This window comes from Propithecus coquereli, unplaced genomic scaffold (assembly GCF_000956105.1).
Source record: "Propithecus coquereli isolate 6110/MARCELLA unplaced genomic scaffold, Pcoq_1.0 Scaffold1, whole genome shotgun sequence".
NCBI lineage: Eukaryota > Metazoa > Chordata > Mammalia > Primates > Indriidae > Propithecus > Propithecus coquereli.
This window is the reverse complement of record NW_012133857.1, coordinates 2,040,681-2,062,221: the sequence shown is the minus strand read 5'-3', so window position 1 is coordinate 2,062,221 and position 21,541 is coordinate 2,040,681. Positions and strand designations below refer to the sequence as shown.

Sequence of the window (21,541 nt, the reverse complement as noted above, 5' to 3'; positions counted from 1 at the left end):
GTCAATGATAACAGTTTTTTTAAAGTTTGGTAACACTGTATTAGCAAGGGTGTAAGGAAACAGGCACCCCTACATATTGCTGTTGGAAGTATAAACTGGTACAATCCACCTGGTGGGGATTTTGGCAACATGGATCAGAATTGTGAGAGCACAGACCCCTGAATCAGGAAATTCATTTCAAGGATTTCCATTTCAATCCATTTCAAGTCTATGGGTAGACTCACACTTGGGACAGGCTGAGGTATGTTTAAATTATTTGCTGAAATAGCCAGAGAGCTAAAAGAATCTTTATGCCCATCAGTAGGGAACGGCCAAAGTAAATTATGGCCCATTCACCCAGTGGAATACTAGGCAGTTACAAAAAAATATGAGAATGACCTCTGAGCTACAGTGTTAAATGCACAACACATGGTGCAGAACAGAGTACAAAGTGGTCACCTCTGTGTCTGGGGGGAAAATGGAAACAACGGAAAGAAAAAACACACGTGCAGTTGCTTATAGGCATAGAATATCTCTGGAAGGGCACTCAGAAAACTGGTCAGGTGTGGCCTCTGGGTGGCTGAGGAACTGGGGTAAAAGGGAACATTTCACTGTTTACATATACATATCTTTTGAATTTCCAATCACATGAATTTGTTTCGTATTTGGAACCATGAATAAGTTTAAAAACAAAACCCCAAACAACCAATAAACAAAATACACAAGGAATGCACAGGGGAAAACTTCCCCTGACTCCTTCACTGCTCCCCAAAGAATCCTGCTGCTACTCTTTTCCTTTCCCTGGAGATCACAGGAGGATAGGATGAGGGGGGCATCCAGGGAAGACCAGCCCCAATTCCTTGAAGCCTTAACAAGGCTCTGACAAGGCTTGGGCTATACCAAGAGGACAGAGAGCCTGGCCTATGGGTGGGCCTTGCAGACCCAACCTGCCCCAGATGGTAGAGGGGTGGGATAGGGTAAGAGAGGGCCTGAGAGAGATTGAAGAACCAAGGGAGGAGCTTGGAAGCAGCTTAGATGTTGGTGGAGGTGACTCTCAGGCTACAGGTATGGACAAGCAATGTTCAGGCATTGTGATGGCAATACTTGGACTGTCTGCTGTTGTTTTGTGAGAGAGATCATAAGACAATCGAATGACATCACCCTACAGAATGCAAGAATGTGCACCTACCCAGAAATGACTAAGGCTGGGACCGGGGATAGGAGTGGACATTTGGGTCTTTAAGACATAGAGGCAAATGCAATCATGCAAGTAGTTGAGGAAACAGCCATAACCCATCATAAGGAGGATGAAATATATATATATGGCAATGTCTAACTACCTACCTCCACTAATGTGGCATACCCTGGGGCCAGCTCAAACACTGAAGGCCAGATTCCAAAGGGAAGTTGCTCAACAAAGCCAAAAGTTGCAACGGCCTTAAAGAAAAGCAGAAGATTACACAACAGCGTGGAAGAAATTATAAAATCCAGTGCTCAGATTACAAATTTCTCTCCTCCAAACATCCATTTTTCAATTTAAAGGATTTTAAGGATCATCCAGCCCAACTGAGGCTCATTTGTTCAGCATTTACTCAACCATCACCAGTGCTATGGTTTGGATGTTTGTCCCCTCCAAAGTTCATGTTGAAATTTGATCCTCAATATTGGACGTGGGGCATGTTTGGGTCACAGGGGCAGAGCCCTCATGAAGAGATCAATGCCCTCCCTTGGGGGTGAGTGAGTTCTCACTCTATTAGTTCCCCCAAGAGCTGGTTAAAAAGAGCCTGCTCCCCCTACTTGCTTCTTCTCTCGCCATGTTATCTCTGCAGATGCCAGCTCCCCTTTGCCTTCCACCAGGAGTGGAAGCAGCCTGCGGCCCTCATCAGACGCAGATGCCAGTGTCATGCTTCTTGTACAGCCTGCAAAACTGTGAGCCAAATAAACCTCTTATATTTTAGAAATTGCCCAGTCTCAGGTATTCCTTTATAACAACACAGAATGCACTAAGACAACCAGACACCAGGCACCAGATGAGGTTCTGAAGGTTAAAGACAAGTAAGTCATGGAACATCCATAAAGATCTGATTGCTGGCAGGATGTACAAGAAATACCATTGCCAAGTACTTAGGACACAAAGTGGGAGGTGTATGACAGAGTCTGACTCAGGAGGTGGGCTGACAAGGTCCTCCCCTGGGCTCCCAAAGCACATTGTCCTTTCTCAACTACAGCACCCTGTGCCGTGGGTGCCAGTGTATGCTTCTGCCTCCATCCCCCACCTACCCCTGGCTATAAGCTCCTGAGTTGGGAGGGCAGCTGCCATCTTGTCAGCAGAGCTGCAGCCCCAGTGCCAACACAAGAAGCCACTTAGTATGCCAGGGACACAAATCCATGTATACAAGACCCTGGCAGGTAACAGAAATAAGTGAAATGTCTTCCTTAGAACATGTGGTCCTCTGGATCTGTAGCTTGTTTTCTGGACACATAGGCACAGAGGAATATATCTATTGTAAGAACAATAAAGGTGTGAGCATGATGATGGGTGGTCTCAGTGCTGGGGATGCTCTGGGGTGGGGTGTGAAGATGGGCAAACTGAACAGAGTGCACAGGCCCTGCCTCCCAACCCTGGCCAACAGGGTCACTGTGAGTCCTGGTCTAGGCCTGCACATCTTCCAATTTTCCAAAGAGATTGGAAATATAGACTTTTATGTGAATCTCCCTATTTTGAAAATGGTGGCTCAAAAATGTTTTGAAGCATTGTGTCAAATGAATACCAGCAGAATTCAGCCAAAGAGCTGCCAATTTGTAACCTCTGATATATTCAGACATTTGCTACGATAAGAATGGGCTGAATGAGTGAATGCAGTAACATTTGAGCAAGGACTTAAAGGGTAAGAGAGGTAATACAACTGCCCAGGGTTGTGCAGGTATTAGTGACATAACCAGAGCTACAGCACTGGTTCCCACACACATTCATTCTCATTCACGTGATGCCAGTTGCACAGAGAGGCTGCAACATTCTCTTTCTGTGTGTTTGCAATCATAGGTGCACTCTAGTAAGTCCCTCTGAGGGTTATTTCCTTTGATGGATTTTCTCTTTTTCCAGTTAGCACTTTGTGATCACTCACCCTGAAACTTGGTGGCGGCCAGCTCTTTTTGGGCATAATGCAGAACTTGCCAACACTGAAGCCCACATTTTTGCAGATGAATCTGGTCAGCTTTACTCCCCCAATGAGGCAGTAACCACAGTCCAACACTGGTGACACTGCAGCCATAGGAAAAGATGTACAAGAGAAAGAACAGGACACGCTGAATAGGCCTTGTTGTCATGGTTCTCCTGAAGTCCAGGCAGAGCTCAGGGCAGCTGTGGAAGGGGCAGCCCAGCACCCTGAGCAGAGAGGATGAGTGGGAACATGCCCTGGCTGCTGCACCCACTTGGCCTCTGCCCGGGCTGCTGCTGGGTCACATGGCAGTAGTGCATGAGACTCTATCCACTCCTGGCCACAGCAGCAGAAGTCAGCACCCGCCGTGGACTCGAGCCTCAGCCAGGGCTACCCAGCATGGCCATCAGGCTGTGGCAGAAGTGAGAGGGGTCAGAGATCCAACTTCCAGCCTGTGCTCAGCCAAAGAAGCTTGTAACTGAGGGAGCTCAGCCGAAGCCAGCTTTTAAAGGCAGCTCACGCCTATTGCCATAAGAGACAACATCTGCTGAGGGCTCCTCGGAGTGCCCAGGCATTTCTTCCTTGCCTGGTGTGGCGTGGGCCCACTCAGGGGTGTCCACAGCCAGCAAAATCTATGTTGGTTAGAGGGACTGATGGCCTCCTCCCCTGCTGTAAGTCAACCTCCACTAGAAAGACCCAAAAGCAAGCAGGACAATTATGGCCTGACACTGTGGAAGACTACAGAGGCTGCTAGCAGTTCATCCTCAGGACCCAGGGCGCCTGCCCAAGAGGACCAAGCTGTGTGCTGCCACAAAGGGGACCTGAGAGGCAGACAGTCCTTATGGGGACTCCCCAGTCCTACCTGAAGCCACGGGAAGGTATAGCACACACTCACATGTCAGCACCGGGGGTGGCCTCCGGGCCTGCAGGGGGATCAGAAGCGTGTGGGTTGACTGGGTCTCGACTAAAATAAAATCATCGAAATCCCCAAGGCAGTCAGGGACAAACTGGACAACGTACTGGCAGGTCATTCCAGGAGCCACCATTCCACCTTTTCCTGGAAACATCCCTGTGCATGACAAAGGCCTCAAGTGAGGATCAGAGACCAGCCAGCCACCAGGGCTTGGGCTCAGACACCAACTGCAGCTGGGGCTGGCTCTATGAGTAAATGCCTCTGGGCCAAGGCCATGCTGATGGCAGAACCGCCAGTGCACATGGCGGGAGCAGGCTGAGAAGGCAGGGACTCAGGTTAAAATGCCAGGGCCCCAAGGCAGTGATACGGTCCACCTGGAACGGTTAGGTAGGCCCTATGGCTTAGAATTTATTTGAGGGCAGCAGAGAGCCCATTGAGATTTCTAAGCAGGGGTGACACGATCACAGTTCTTGAGACAAACACTGTGACCCCGAAGCAGGACGGCTGGCAGGGAGGCTGCTGCAGGGGTTTAAGCAAGGAATAAGGAAGGCCTGACCGAGGGCAGTGGCGGCATGAGGGTGGGGAGATGGCAGAGCCAGTGCCTAGTGAGCAGGAGAAAGGAGCTGTCAACACGCTGAGACCTCACCGCCGGCTGAGTGTGAGGGGCCTCAGGGACTGCTGCGGAACACTCGGGCCTGAGCTCGGGCGGGAGTCAGCTGAGGGCCAGGTGGGCCAGTGACTGGCAGGAAGCCCAGCAAATAATTGTGAAGCAGTCTAGCAACTACCACACTGAACTTACCCAACCCCAGAGCGAAGTGTGGGGTGGAAGGCGGCAGGACTCGCAGGTAGCGGCTGGTCGAGGTGGTGTTCTGCAGCGCGATTACCATCTGCTCAAAGGTAAAGGTGATCACTTTTAGACAGCAACTTTTGTGGACAAAATGATATGATGTCCGGGATTGACTTTAAGTAATATGGGAAGAGAGGGTAGGGGTATAAGTGAAATAAGCCTGGCCACGCGCCGGTAACTGTTGGAACTGGCTGGTGGGCACTTGGGGATTCATTATACCATTCTATCTACTTTTGTCTGTTTCAGAAGGTTTCGTAGTAAAAAATAAAATACACGGTAAAAATGAAGGTGGGAATCCCTCTGACCTCTTCTTTGTCCTGTTGTTTAAAATACCCACTACTATATATTGAGCACCTGATCTATGCCTCCTCAACTGCACAACAACCGGAAAAGCTGGGAACTGTCTCTATATCTCAGCGGAAGAAAGTTCAAAGAGGCACCATAGCTGGTAAGCAAAAGTATTGAGATTTGAGCCCAGGATGTCTGGCTCCAAAGTTTTGCCCATGTCACCTCTTACTCACTGTCTTCTTCCCCACACAACCCTCTGAGCCATTCTGCCCGTGGTCGCAGTCTAGGGGTGTTATGGGCACCTGGATGCTGGGGTTGCAATTGGTTCTCTCTCCACCACTCACCGCACCCAGCCCCCTTTCTCTTCCCTCCACTTTCTCTTCCCTTTACCCCAGACTGGGAGACCCCCTAAGGGCGTGGCCAGGAACTAACCCTCAACAGCACCCAGCACAGTGCCTAGCTAGTATTTTGTGAAATTTTATACTTAAAAAAATGTATAAATGATAGCATGACAAAAGCCATGTTTCTATCACCCAGCTTAAGAAATAAAACATTACAAAAGCAGTTGAAGTCCTGTGGCAGCTCGCCGTCACGTAAAAATCTATGTATGTCCTCACGTTTTTATTGATAGGTTTGTGTTCCTAAATCAGCATTTAAGTCCATTTTTGGCCAGCATCACACATTGCATCTACACATCTGTGAACCAGGCCCATGTGATGGTTTTAATGTTCATTTTTCCATTGTTAATGATGGTGAGCATCTTTCTGTATGTTTATTTGCCATTTGGGTTTCCTCTTCTGTGAGCTGTCTATTCGCATCATTTTACCATTTTCCATTGTGTGGTTTGTCTTTTTCTTGTTGACTTGTAGGAGTTCTTCATATATTCTGGATACCAATTCTTTAAGGCATATGTTATAAACATCTCTAAGTTTGTAAACTTGTATTGTCTTTTGATGTTGTTTCCAAAACTTGAATAGAAAATTTACCAATCTTTTATGGTTTGTGCTTCAGTTTCAAGAAATCTTTCCATACTTCCTATATTTTCTTCTAAAAAATGTTGCTTTTTTTTTTTTTGCCTTGAGATCTTTGCTGGAAAGTGTTTTGTTTGGGGTACAGAGTAAGGTGGGGATTAAGTTATCTTCCATATAGAGAGGATACTAAACTGAGTTTTGTATCTTCACTTCTACACATGTGCATGGACCGGCCCTAACAAGAGTATGCGCTGTTCCTGTGGTTGTGAAGCTACTTGCAGCCACTGCTGTCATTACAGATCAAGGTGCTCCCAGCAGCATCTGCTCCTCATGTCAGCTGAGGCAGCCTCAAGAGAGCCTTGCTCCAGCCACACAGGGCAAATCTCCAACCAATGAAAGGCAGGAGCCAGTGGTTTATATGACTTCTTAGGGGATGTCCCACAAGACGAAATAATCACTTGCACTTAATGGCAGTCAGCTCAATAATACCTTCTCATGTTGGGTTTCCCTCCTTCCTTCCCCTTTACCCCTCCTCACTGGAATTGTATATGCTAGCACACAATAGCATCCCCTTAGGGTCTGCTTTACAGGAAACTTAGGCTATGGCAGTTGGCATCAGAAAGGTCCTAAAACAGCAGACCCTTAGGGTGCAATTCTGGAATTGGCTTGCTCACCAGCGTGGCGGCCATCAGAACTCTAGCTGGTGGGAAGTAGGGCATGAGGACCCTGGAATGCTGTCGTCATGATTACTAGGGCTTTTCCTAGTGGTCAACTGAAATGAGGTGCAGGTGGAAGGTCAGGCAGTGGAACACATGGTAGCTGCGGTGACTGCAAGGTTTGGGACAGTGATAATTATAAAGATTGTGGCGAGGGCTGGCTTTCCTTAACAGCATTGGAAGCTTTGGAGGAAAAAATGATAGGTTGAGGGCAGCCAACTGCCAACTCAAGGCCCACTGTGAAGACATTCCTTGGATTCCTGGGTTACACATAATTTGCTCCTGTGTATATGTGCGTGTGTTCGTGTATTTTTTTTTCCTGTTTGATTTGGTTTACTGTTTTTTACCTAGTATTTCTGCATGTTCTTAAGCAAGACTGGCTTATGTTTTTTATTTGGTGTCAAGGTAATTAAGCTCATTACCTAATAATAAAGGCACATTCCCTCTTTTTCTAGTCTCTGAAACAGTTTACGTAAAATAGGGATTAGTTTAAATGTTTGGTGGTATATACCTGTAAAATGATCTGGGCCTAGTATTACTTTTTGTGGAAAGCTTTTTTTAAAAAGTTATTTTCATCAAAGATAGACAGCCACATAGTTTAAAGAGTCAGAGTTCTATAAGGTTTTGAAAAAAGAAATCCTGCCCTCTTCCCCCGGCCCCCACCCTGCCATTGCCCACTCCCCAAAGGCAAACACTCGTTCCTCCTTTAGCAATTATTTTGGTATTTATGTCCATGTCTCCAAATAGCATACTACTTGTTTTTTAGTTTTAGGCATTAATTATGGATGGATGATATGGATATTCACTCCCTGCTCTTCGCGTCCAACTTGCCGTATGACACGACTTCCTTTCCCCATCTGCCCAATATGGCTATGTCATACTACTGGTTAGATAGTAATTCATGTTCATGTGAGAGTTATTAAGTAAAGGCTATTCACAGCTGAGCAGGAGGTAAACTACAATTCCTTTCCCTCTCTTGTACAATTTTTGGTTTTCCTGGAATTAATGATCAACTAATTATTTTGTTAGCTATATACTTATCAGTAATTTAGTCCCTCTACATTCCTCTATAAATCTGTTCCCACTATGTCCAAATGTATAAGGGATTCTTATCAATGTCACCTCCATAAATAAACCTCTCCTAGAGCCATCTGACCTCTTGCGATCTGGGCTAGCTGCCCGCTGCACCTATTGCTAAGTTATCATACAGGACAACCCCTGCGGCAGTTTTAAGACACATCTATAAGCTCTCTGATACTCCTCCCATTAAGAGATAAAGTCTATTTATTTTCCCCTTGAATCTGGGCCAACCTTAGTGACTTCTTGTAACCTAAAGCATGCAGAGGAAGTAGTACTGTGTAACTTGCAACATCAGGTTGTAAAAAGTGATGCAACTTCCATCTTGCTTGCTGCTAGGATAGTCACTGAGAAGCTCAATGCTCATTTTGAGTTGTCATGTAGAAAGTCTGATTACTGCGAGGCCACCATACTGTGAGGAAGCCCAGGCCATACAGAGAAGCCATGTGTAGGTACCCTGGCAAAAAGCCTTAACTGCCTAGCTACAACCAGCATCAACTGCCATGTGAGTGAAATGCCTCAGATAATTCCAGCCCCCAATTTCATGTCACTCCTAGGCACTGATTCTTCCCACCTATGGCTTCAAACGTTGTTGGAACAAGCCATTCCCATTGTACCCTGTCTAAATCTCTCACCCAAAGAATCTGTAAGCATGACAAAACGGTTGTTTCAAGTGACTAAGCTTTGGGGTAATTTGGTTTGCAGCAATACCATAATAACTGCAAAATCCCTTAACAGTGATTAACCTGGGGATTTCCTTCATCTCTCTTCTACATTGGGTTTTTTGCTTCCCCATTCCCTGCCTTCTTCTTTCTTGGTTTACTTACTTCTATTAGGGGAGCAGGTTCCCTGGAAGCTTTCTCAGAAAAGATGCATAGAACATAAATTTTTAAAAACTTTGAAAATTTGAAAATGTTTTTATCCTTAAATTCTATAGTTTAACTGGGTAAATAACTGTTATATATACATTTATATGCCCAGCTGCACTTCTAAGAGACATCACTACATGTAATTCAATCATATAATAAACTATGGCAGATTGCTTTTTCCAAAAACAGCCACAGCAATATTTCTGGTTTAACATGCTCTTCTAGAACCTTGCTACACCTAATCAGTAGGGTGTGTGTGTGTGTGTGTGTGTGTGTAACTTTATTCTGCCTTTCTTTTCTGGGGAGGTTTGCTTTGGGGAAACTAGCCGCCATGCTCTGAGGAAGCCAAAACTAGCCTATGTGGAGAAGCCTTGGGGAGAAGCCACAGAGAGAGGAACTGAGATCTGAGCTAAAAGCCAGCATCAACCACCAGATGTGTGAGTGAATGAGACTTCAGACAGTTCCACCCTAGTCATCTGGCTGAGGCCCCAGACATCATAGAGCAAAATTGTCCTCACTGTGTTTTATCTAATCAGCAAGCCAATGGCTATTTGATACTAAGTCTTGGGGCAATTTGTTTGATGGTTGTAAGTAACTGGAATACTAAATATAGTAAAGGCGACACCTCCATGAGATCCACCTTTTTAGCTCCCACATATGAAAACATGCAATATTTGTCATTCTGTGCCTGGCTTATTTCATGTAACATAATGACCTCCATCCAGTTCTATCCATGTTGCTGCAAATGACACGATTTCATTCTTCTTTGTGGCTGAATAGTACTCCATTGTGTGTGTGTGTATATACTTTATATATATATATATATTTTATATATACATATATGCACCACATTTCCTTTATTCATTCATCTAATGGTAGACACTTAGGTTGAATGATAGTTACCAGAGGCCAGGAAGTGGGGAGACGACTAAGAGAGGTTGGTTAATGGGTACAAACATACAGATAGATAGAAGGAGTAAGTTCTAATGTTCGATAGCACAGTAGGGTGACTACGGTTAACAATAATAGTATATTACAGTAAGTATATTTCAAAATAGCTAGAAGAGAAGATTTGAAATGCTCTTAACACAAAGAAATGCTAAATGTTTCAGGTAATGTTTTACATTTAGGGTATCTCAAATACCCCGATTAGATTACTACACATTGTATGCATGTATCAAAATACCACATGTACCCCATAAATAGGTATAAAATTATTACGTGTCAATAAAAAATAAAATAAATTTTAAAATTTTAAAAAGAGACACCAATGAAAATTGCCCTTAAGACCATGCAGGAAAGGACCATTTCAAGTACTTTTTTGTTTCTTTTTTTCAATCAAGTCCTTTCAGCTGCAAATACTGTTCTTAAGTTCCAGAATATAATACATCTGGGATATATGCCTCTCAGTGTATAAATGCTTGGAATTCTACAATTAGACATACACTTGCCCTGGAGAGCTAACCCTGAGGCTCTCTAAAAAGGCACCACATGCAGAGACTTCCAGAAATAGCATTTTATTCTAAGATTCTTGGGTGATTATAGAAGAAGTGAGCTACAAGTATAGAATGAGGAGAAAGCACTGTGGAACTAGATTGTAACTAGAGGTATTAGTATGAATTCATGATTTTAAATATGTATGTATATGTACATATCCATGTATGCGTGTATACATACATATGCCCATACGTGGTTGAACCTATAAAATTACCATTTTCCCCCAGGTCTGTTCATTGAAAGGACCTGGAAGCCATGATACCCCAGTAACAATGAACAGACCTAGTGCTTAGACTTTGGTTTCTAATTACCATTCCTATTAAAAGGAATCAGGGCTTCTTGGAAAGTGATTTCAGAACTGGGATAAAAAAAGTATAAGATGAACCTGGAACATCTTGAATGCCAAAATGTAAAGAAGTGCTCAGTGCTCAAAAAATGCTAGGTGATGTCAAAAGAACACAGGAAACAACTTGGAAACAACTTGCTCCCACTGGACAAATATGGGATAATTTCAGAAGCAAAATGAATATTGCCATTAAATGAAATAACTCATTTTAGGCTAAATGAACATACTTCATTATTTAGAATGATTCTAAATAGCAGACATGCCCTTGAATATTGACCAACAAAATGCAGTCTATACCATAGCTAATACATTTTATAGTTCCTGGATACATATTTTGAAAAAGATGAAAACATCAATTAATCAAGGGAAAAAACCAATTACTTCACTAAAATAGACCAAATTCTCTTGATTACATTGATCAAAAAATTGGATACACAATAGGTTCCAAATGTTTCTTAAAATATTTATAATTTCCCTCATATATTGTGCCTTCCTCCCATTTGATATTCACATGTTTAAATGTTGCTATACAGCCAATATCAAATTGATATCCAATAATGATATCCAATAAGTGTAACTAAAGCCCTTATGGTTAAATCCTCTCCTTCAGGAACTTTTGGCCCAAATGGGGTGAGTTGAGAAATTTTGATGAGAGAAATGGTGCAGACCTGGCCTAACTATTATGAAATAGAGATACTAAGACAGTACACTGGAAGACACAGGCTGCCACATACATTCCACAGTTAACTTCACAAGTTCCTAGAAAATTCATTTTAAAAACCCTGACGTTGTTTTGATACCCTTATTCAACCTGCACAAGGACAGACTGCCCAACTGGCCTCTTCGCTACCACAAAAATATGCAAACGAGATTCACTGTCTCCAGACTACATCTTCCTCTCTCCCCCTCTGTTATAAATGCTACTTTTGCCTTTGCTCACTGACAACATTCTATTGACTATTATTTCTCAAATGAGCATGCTGATAACTAACACCTCTGAATTATTCTCTGACATCTCCCTATTAATGAGGTTTTCAATCTATGAATATAGTATATTCATTCAGCAGTGTGCTAGTATTTAACAACTGACTATTGGGAGTAGGGGAAAGCCCTGATTTGGTAGTGCTTGCTGATTTCCATGGTGCGATATCACTGAGCTTGGAGTTGGGAAAAGATGTGCATGGTCAGCTCTCACAGGCTAATATAACTTGTCTTTAGCACAAAACTGGGTATATTTACCCATCTATTTGGGTCTCCTTTAATTTCTTTCAATTATGTTTTTTTGTTTTCCATCAAAGTCTTACACGTATTTATTTAAATTTATTCCTAAATTTGATTTTATGCACTGTAAATACTATTATGTTTTAAATTCATTTTATAATAATTTTCTCTGGTACATAGGAATAAAATTGGTTTTTGTATATTGGCTCTATATCAAAAGACTTTTACTAAATTCACTTATTAATTCCAATAAGTTATTTATAGATTCATTTGGATTTTTTAGATACACAATCATGTCATCTATGAATAATGACAGTTTTATTTTTGTAGATACATTTTATAAAATTATAAAAGGTATTTTTTATTCTTTTTTTGAGACAGAGTCTCACTCAGTCACCCCAGCTCGAGTGCAGTGGCATCATCACAGCTCACTGCAGCCTCAAACTCCTGGGCTCAAGCAATCCTTCTGCCTCAGCCTCCCGAGAAGCTGGAACTACAGATACAAGCCACAACACCTGGCTACTTTTTCTATTTTTAGTAGAGATGAGATCTCACTATTGCTCAGGCTGAACTCCTGAGCTCTCAGGTGATCCTCCCACCTTGGCCTCCCAAAATGCTAGGATTACAGGCGTGAGCCACCACACCCAGCCAGGTATATTCTATTTCTAGTTTGCTAAGAGTTTTTTTAATCATTATTCTTTTCTACTTTATTCTTTATCATTGATTATCCTATGTACAGAGTCCAACAATTAACTATGCTATTTAACAACATAAACTGGTGATGCTTTAATGGGACTTTTCTATTCTTTTTTGCAAATGGATTAAATGTACGTTTAAAATTTTATTTCAGAATATTACAGGGGTACAAATGTTTTGGTTACATAAATTGCTTTTGTACCATTTGAGTCAAAGTTATAAGTGTGCCCATCTCCCAGATAGTGTGCATTGTATTTGTTAGGTGTGAATTTACCCAGCCCCTCCTTCTCCCTTCCACCTGCTTAATTTCCATTGAATTTTACTATCATATGTGCACATGAGTGTTGATTGATTAGTTCCAATTTAATAGTGAATATATATGGTGTTTGTTTTTCCATTCTTGTGATACTTCACTTAGAAGAATGGTCTCAAGTTCCATCCAGGTTAATACAAGAGGTATTAGTTTACCATTTTTTATGGCTGAGTAGAGCTCCATGGTGTACATATACCACATTTTATTAATCCACTCATGTACTGATGGTTGTTTCCACATCTTTGCAATTGTCAATTGTGCTGCTATAGACATTTGAGTGCAGGTGTCTTTTTTATAGAATGTCTTTTTTTCCTTTGGGTAAATATCCAGTAGTGGGATTGCTGGATCAAATGGTAGTTCTACTTTTATTAGTTCTTTGAGGTATCTCCATACTACTTTCCATAGAGGTTGTACTAGTCTGCAGTTCCACCAACACTGTATAAGGGTTCCTATCTCTCTGCATCCATGCCAACATTTGTTGCTTTGGGACTTTCTGATAAAAGCCATTCTCATTGGAGTTAAGTGATATCATTGTGGTTTTGATTTGCATTTCCCTGATGATTAGAGATGTTGAGCATTTTTTCATATGTTTGTTGGCCATTAGTCTATCTTCTTTTGAAAAGTTTCTCTTCATGTTTTTTGCCCACTTTTTAATGGGGTTGTTTGATTTTTTTCTTGCTGATTTGTTTGAGTTCTTTATAGATTCTAGTTATCAGCCCTTTATCGGATATATAGCATGCAAATATTTTCTCCCATTCTGTAGGTTGTCTATTCATTCTAATGACTGTTTCCTTGGCTGTGCAGAAGATTTTTAATTTGATCAGGTCCATTTATTTATTTTTGTTGTTGCTGTGATTGCTTTGGGGATCTTATTCATAAATTCTTTGCCTAGGCCAATGTCTATAAGAGTTTTGACAACATTTTCTTCTAGAATTCTTACGGTTTCACGCCTGATGTTTAAGTCTGCTATCCACCCTGAGTTGATTTTTGTGAGTGGTGAGAGATGCAGATCCTGTGTCAGTCTTCTACATGTGGCTATCCAATTTTCCCAGCACCATTTATTGAATCGGGTTTCTTTTCCCCAGTGTATGTTTTTGTCTGCTTTGTCAAAGATTGATGGCAATATGAGGATGGTTTTAAATCTGGGTTCTCTGTTCTGATCCACTGGTCTACGTCTCTGTTCTTGTGCCAGCACCATGCTGTTTTGGTTACTATAGACTTTTGGTATAGCTTGAAGTTTGGTAAATTGATGCCTCCCAATTTATTCTTTTTGCTTAAGGTGTCTTTGGCTATATGGAGTCTTCTAATAGCTTTTTTTTTTAAATCATGAATAGGTATTGAATTTTATCTCCATCTATTAAAAGATAACCATACCAGTTCCCTTCCTTAATTGTGTTAATGTGGTGAATTATACGAATTGCTTTGCAAGTGTTAAACTAATTTTACACTGCTAGATCAAACCAAGATGGTTGTGATGTTTATCATTTTTATATAAAGCTGAACTCAGTTTGTTAACGTTTTGTTAAGGAATTCTACAGTTCTGCTCAGGACAAAGTTTATCCTTTTTTATAATTTTTTTTCAGATTTTTAAATCAAGATTATGCTTGTCCCATAAAATAAGTTGGATTGTGTTCCCTTTTTTTTTCTATTCTCTGTAAGAGTTTGTATAATATTGTTGCATTTCTTCTTTCATTAGAAAGAATCCACTGGAGCCACTGGGGCCTGAAGTTATTTGTGGGATTTTTTTTTTTATTGTTGTTGTTGTTTTTAAAGAGCTTTATTGAAGTATAATTCACATGCCATACAATTTGCCCATTTAAAGTGTATATATAATCCAATGATGTTTAGTATATTCACAGAATTGTTCAACTATCACCACAATTTAATTTTAGAACATTGTGAGGTTTTAAATTATAGATTCAGTGTCGTAATGTAGGACAGTGCTAATATTTTATCTCTTCTTGTATTGTACTTGTTTTATAAATTATACCTTCCTGGAAATTTGTCTATTTCATCTACATATTAAAATTCTAAGCATAAAGTTGTTCCTAAACCTCTTGTTATCTTTTTAATGTCTGCAGGATTGGTAATGATGTCTTCTTTCTATCGGATATTTGTGATTTATACCTCTCTCTTTTCTCTTTGATCAATTTTGCCAGGGATTTATCAGTTTTATTAATCTTTGACTTTGGGCTTTGCCACTACTACTATACATTTGTTTTCTATTTCATTAAAGTCTTCTCTTGTCTTTATTATTTCCTTCCTTCCCATTTCTTTGGGTTTAATTTACTATTCTTTTCTAATTTTTGAGATGTATACCTAGTTAACTGATTTTCAGACTATCTATTTTCTAATGTGTAAATATAAGTATATATATCTTCCTGTAAGCATGGCTTTAGCGGCATCCTACAAGCCTTGATGTACTATTTAAAATTAATCATTATCCATTATGACTTCTTCTTTGACTCATAGCTTAGAAATGAGTTGCTTAATTCCCAAATATATAGGGGGTTTCTAGTTATATTCTTGTTACTGGTTTCCATATTAAGCCCACTGGGTTCAAACCCTATATGCTTTCAATACTTTGAAATTTTTGACAATTGTTTATGACCCAGCACACAGATAATTTTGGTAAATGTTTCATGTGCACTTTGAAAAGAAAATATATACTGCAATTGCTGAGTGCAGTGTTTTATATGTAACTCAACTAGGTGCAGTGTGTTAATTATATTGTCAATTCTTCTACGTCCTTACTGATTTTTTTTGTCTACTTGTTCTTTAAGTTTTGAAAGAATGTTAAAATCTCCTACATGTTTTCTATTGTATCTGTTTTCCTTCTAGTACTGTAAAATTTTGCTTATATATTTTAAGGCTAAGTCATTAGTGTATATGGATTTTAAATAGTTGTGTCTTTTAGATGGGGTTTCAAACTTTTGATCACTATGAAATCTATTAATGCTTCTTGCCTTAAAGTCTACTTTCTCTGATATTAGTATAGCCATATCAGTTGTCTTTTGGTTAAACTTCGTCTGATATATCTTTTTCCATTCTTATATTTTCAATCTTTTTGTATCCTTACTTTAACGTTATCTTATATAAGCAGTGTTTAGTGATTTTTATTTTTCTATGCAGTCTAATGACCCTTCTCTTTTAATTGGAGTATGCAATCCATTCACACTTCATGTAATTACTGATAAATTTAGGTTTAAATCTACCATCTTGTTATTTATTTTCTATTTGTACTACCAGTCATGTTCCTTTTTCTATCCTTTCTTGCCTTCTATTAAATTAATCAAGAATTTTATAAAATCCATTTCTCCCTCTATTAGTTTGTTACTTTTATATTATTTTACTATTTGATTAGTGATTACCCTAGAGATAACAACAGGTACAGTCATATCTGTGGGGGATTGGTTCCAGGACCTCCCAAGGATACTAAAATCCGAGGATGCTCAAGTTCCTAATATAAAATGGCATAGTATTTACATATAGCCTAGGTACATTCTCCATGTGTACATATCTATGTACATAATGAATGATATGTACTGCCTACGTATCACTTCATTCTCATAGATTCAATGTAGTACTCTGCATGGCAAATTCAAGTTTTGCCTTTTAGAATTTTGTGGAATTTTTCTTTTCTAAACATTTTCAATTGTGGTTGGTGAATGCACGGATGAATTAGTGAATGCATGGATGCAAAACCCATGAATATGGAGGACTGACTGTATCCCTGAATTATTAAAGTTGTATAAATTAGCACTTACACACTTCCAAGATAATCCAAGGATCTTAGAACACTTTAATTCCACTAACCCCACCCATTTTGGGGGTTCGGTTTTCATGCCTTTAATTTTACCTATATTTTAAGTAGCACACTACATTATTATAATTATTATTTTATACTGTTAATTTCTGTTTCTCCACAAACTTACTCTTACTCTTGCTTTTCATTCCCTCCTGCATTTCTCTGCCTCCATATGGTATCATTTCTTCTTTGCAACAGGTCTTGTGGTGATAAATTATCTCAGTTTTTGTTTGTCTGAAACTGTCTTCATTTCATCCTCATTTTTGAAAAATATTTTATTAGGTTTAGAATTATGGATTGAAAGTTATTTCTTTCATCACTTTGAAGTTTACATTTGAAAATTTTCTAGCATCTGTTAGAAGGCAGTGGGTCTTTTTCCCTAGATGCTTTAAATTTTTTTCTTTGGTTTATAGCATAAATTTACAGTAATGTGCCTAGGTATGATTTTCTTTTAGTTTATTCTGCTTAGGGTTGCTAGTGCTTTACTCTATGGTGTGATAGTCTTCATTCCTTTTGGATCATTCTCATCCATTATCTCTTCAAATATTGTTTCTGGCCCATTCTCTCTCTTTTCTCTTTCTGGGACTTCAGTTACACAACAGACCTGTTTACTATGTCCTATTTTTTAAAATTCTCTTTTCTGTATGTTTCCATCTTTTTTCTCTTTATATTTCAGCCTGCATAATTTCTACTGACCTATGTGCCAGTATTCCCTTCATCTGTGTCTGATCTGCTGTTAAGCTGTTCTACTTAATTTCAGTTCCAGAATTTTCATTTTTGGTAGATGGCCCTAACTGTAACTAAGTGTCCCCAATATACACATATGTTTAATGTTTTATTTTGAGATACTAGTTTTACAAGAGTTGCAAAAATAATCCAGAGAGTTTTCATATACTCTTCATTCAGCTTCCCCTTATGTTAACATCTTACATAACAAAAGAACAATGGTGAGAACTAAAAAATTAAGGTTGGCACAATATATTAATTAAACCACAGAATTTATCTGGGCTTTTCTAGTTTCCCCACTAACATTCGTTTTCTGCTTAGGGATCCAACCCAGAATATGAAATTCCATCAGGTTGGCATGGCTTCTCAGTCTCCTTCTCTTTGCGACAGCTCCTCAGTCCTTTCTTGTTGCCCATGACCTTGAGACTTATTAAAGAGTACTGGTCAGTTATTTCATAACATGTCCTTCTAGAATGCCCTTCAATTTGGGTCTGATGTTTCCTCAGGATTAGATTGAGATTATACACTATTGGGCAGAATACCAGAGAGGCAATTTGCTCTTCTCAGCATATCATATGGGTGTATATGGTGTTGATGTGTCTTGTCAGTGGTGATGTTTCCTTAACCACTTGGTTAAAGTGGTGTGTTTCAGGATTCTCCACTGCACAGTTACTGCCTTTACTTTTGTAACCACTAAAGATTTGATGAGGAGGAGACTATAAAATTATCTGTTTCTACTTAAACTTTTACCCACTAATTGTAGAACCCATTGGTATTTCTTGCCTGCAGAAATTATTAGTGTGGTATTCAATGGTGATTTTTTATTTCTCTCATTCTTTCCACATTATTGATCAGAATTCTTCTGTAACAAAGAGTTTTCCCTTTTCCCCCATTTATTTATTAATTCATATATTTACTTATATCAATATGGACTCATGGATATTTATTTTATTCTTTGGGCTATAATCCAATATGATCATTATTTATTTTGTTGCTGGAATTGTTCCAACTTTGGCCATTGGGAGCTCTGTGTCCTTTTGACATGCCCCCGAACCCCACCTCCATCTCTCTCTCTCTTTTTTAGCATTTCCTTACTTTTCGGTAGCACGAGATGCTCTAGGTTCATCTTTTATTTTCCTTGCTTCAACTTTGGAATCAACTAGTTCTCCAAGGACCCCTGGTTCCTTTTATTGGAAAATGGTATTTAGAAATCAAGATCTGGACACTAGGTGTGCTTACTGCTACTAGAGTGTCACTATTTCTATCCCTCTTAGCCAATACAGCTAGGAAATATATGGATGTATACTAACTTACACATTCACATAACATCTACGTTTACTCCTGTATCTGTCCATATGTGTGTATACATACATACACACAGATATTTTTAAACCATGAATCCATATTTACACATCCACCTATAATCCAGCACCACAGAGTTCATTGTAGCCTTCTCTCTTTCCTTGTCATTTTCTGCAACAGTAAGCTACCTAATTCTCATTCATATGCATTTTTAAATTTAAAAAGTTTTATTAGTATTAATATAAGTTTATGACAAAACCGATGCCCTATGTCCCTCCCTGAAATATACTAATTATGTATGATTTTCTGTGTACTAGGCATATGTGCCCAGATTTCACAGTCATAATCCCTTTTTTTTTTTTTTTTTTTGAGACAGAGTCTCACTCTCTTGCCCGGGCTAGAGTGCTATGGAGTCAGCCTAACTCACAGCAACCTCAAACTCCTGGGCTCAAATGATCCTCCTGCCTCAGCCTCCCAGGTAGCTGGGACTACAGGCACGCGCCACCATGCCCAGCTAATTTTTTCTATTTTTAGTTGTTTGGCCAATTTATTTGCATTTTTAGTAGAAATGGGGTCTCGCTGTTGCTCAGGCTGGTCTCAAACTCCTGAGCTCAAGAAATCTACCCGTCTCAGCCTCCCAGATTGCTAGGATTACAGGCGTGAGCCACCGCACCCAGCCCACAGTCATAATCCTTATCTTGCACTTTAACATTTTACATACACTCTCCCATATATTTAAGCATTTTTCATGTTTAGCAACATTCTAAAGGAATAAATATCTCACTAACCCATTTGTGAGTTGTCATTCACTAACTTATCAAAATCCCTTGGGAAGTCACATTATTTATATATTTATATACGTGTGTATGTTTATGTGTGTGTGTGTGTGTGTGTGTGTGTGTGTGTGTGTAAAAATAAGGCAAGTTTCTTGATTGACCTTTTCAGGAGTAGGCAGGGCTGAGGGGCAGACCCATATCCAAGTATTCATGTAATTCACTCAGCAAATATTTGCCAAGGGCCTAGTATATGCCAGGCACTGGTAATAAAGTGATAATAAACCCAGAAATAATTATTGTCCTTGTAGGGCTTACAGACTAGTGGTGAAGATAAATATAAAATTATGTCATTAGGATGACTTTCCAAAGAGGTGATAACTATACAAGATCAAAGAGATGCACAGTAGACACCAGGCAAAGACGGGAAGAAAGACTGTTCCTTGGCAGTCTGTGTCCACCTCATCTACAGCCTCGGGATCTCCAGGCTCCAAGCACAGGCTTCAAGTCATGCAGATAAATGTCTCCCAAATGTCCTTGAGCAGCTCTCCCTTGCCCTGTTCCACTCCCCAATTGAAATGATTTTAGCTCCCTTCCTCTGAGTCTTTGGCAACTTCTCCAACCGTCCTTGAAGCAAGATGGCCAGGTACAGAAGTACAAAAGAGAATACATCACTGTTAAGTTCCAGGAGTAAGCAAAATGCTTCCTCTAACGTTTAGCATATAGAGCTGCCATGTCGGTCTACTTTTGCCATGAGTGGTTGAGAAGTTCCTGAAGAATTGTGAATATGCAAGTGCTCTTTAGACTGTAAAGTACAATCCACATGTGTGTGAAGGGACTATTATCATTAAGCCTAGTTGTCTTTGCACATGGTAAGTGGAGTTGGCAACTGCTAAGCTTGGTCTTGACCTGATTCCCCAGGACGGTGCGAGGTTAGCATTAAGAAAGAAGTTGGGAAAAAAGAATGAGGAGAGTCTGTACATACTGCTCTTGCAGGAATCATTGGATATACCATTGAGGTGCAGAGGACAGTAAGAAAGAGAAGAGATTCAAATATATATACATATTTGCTATGGTTCTAAAAAGAAACAATAGAAGGACCCAAACTAACAGAAAAAGTTGCCTATAGAGGTAAGGAGAGTACAAGGAAGAGATATATGAATAAAAGCTGGAGGGAAATTTTTTTAAAATAGAAAATGACAGCTAATAAATGCAGAAGGGAAAATAGAATTAGAAATCACCATTTTGTAACCCCTAATTTAAGCAAAAATGGATCTGGGCAACAGTTATCTAGCAGTCATCTAGGCTGCTAACCATTAAGTGAAAGATTGATAAGAACTTTATAAAGAATGAATCATGCTTACAACACCTGACACCATTTATCACTGATAACGGGGAACTCAGATACCATGCTTCCTCCTGATAGAATGCAATACAAAATACACAGTCCCACCAAAGAAGTATTTTTGCCAAAAAAGAAAAAAAAAATTGGACCTGAATCTAATCAAACCTCTACATCTAACTACCTACCAATTTATGGAAAATATGGAATATGAATAAACATGTTTAATGTCACCATAATAACACAATTTGCCAAATCCAATACGTAAGAAATTGCAATTTCTTCAAAAAATAAATGGCATTTTAAAAAAGCAGGAGGTAGAGGAGGAATTATTATCAACTAAAGGAGAACTAAGAGATACTTTAATCAAGTACAATGTTTAGACTCTGATTCAAGAAACCAACTGTAAATAGACCTTTTTTGAACAAATGGGGGAAGATCAGACATGGATGAATATTAGTTGATATTAAAGAATCATTATTAATATTGCTGGGTGTGATGATGGTATTATGGTTACTCTGTAAAAGTCCTTATCTGTTAGAGATGCTGATTGAAGTATTTATTTATTGATTTTTTTTTTTTTTTGAGACAGAGTCTCACTGTGTTGTCCGGGCTAGAGTGCCGTGGCGTCAGCCTAGCTCACAGCAACCTCAAACTCCTGAGCTCAAGCCATCCTCCTGCTTCAGCCTCCCGAGTAGC

At 39.7% G+C, this 21,541-nt stretch overlaps 1 protein-coding gene across 1 annotated transcript in view; it reads right to left on the bottom strand.

Annotated features, from left to right (window-relative positions):
* Positions 1-21,541, bottom strand: part of DLEC1 (deleted in lung and esophageal cancer 1) — a 71,060-nt gene that overhangs the window by 35,032 nt on the left and 14,487 nt on the right. Inside the window, exons 7-10 of the mRNA XM_012647309.1 lie at positions 4,850-4,937; positions 4,033-4,206; positions 3,105-3,241; positions 1,324-1,416 (exon numbers count right to left, since the gene is read on the bottom strand). Of these exons, the coding sequence (XP_012502763.1) occupies positions 1,324-1,416; positions 3,105-3,241; positions 4,033-4,206; positions 4,850-4,937 (492 nt within the window). The remainder of the gene's footprint in view (positions 1-1,323; positions 1,417-3,104; positions 3,242-4,032; positions 4,207-4,849; positions 4,938-21,541) is intronic.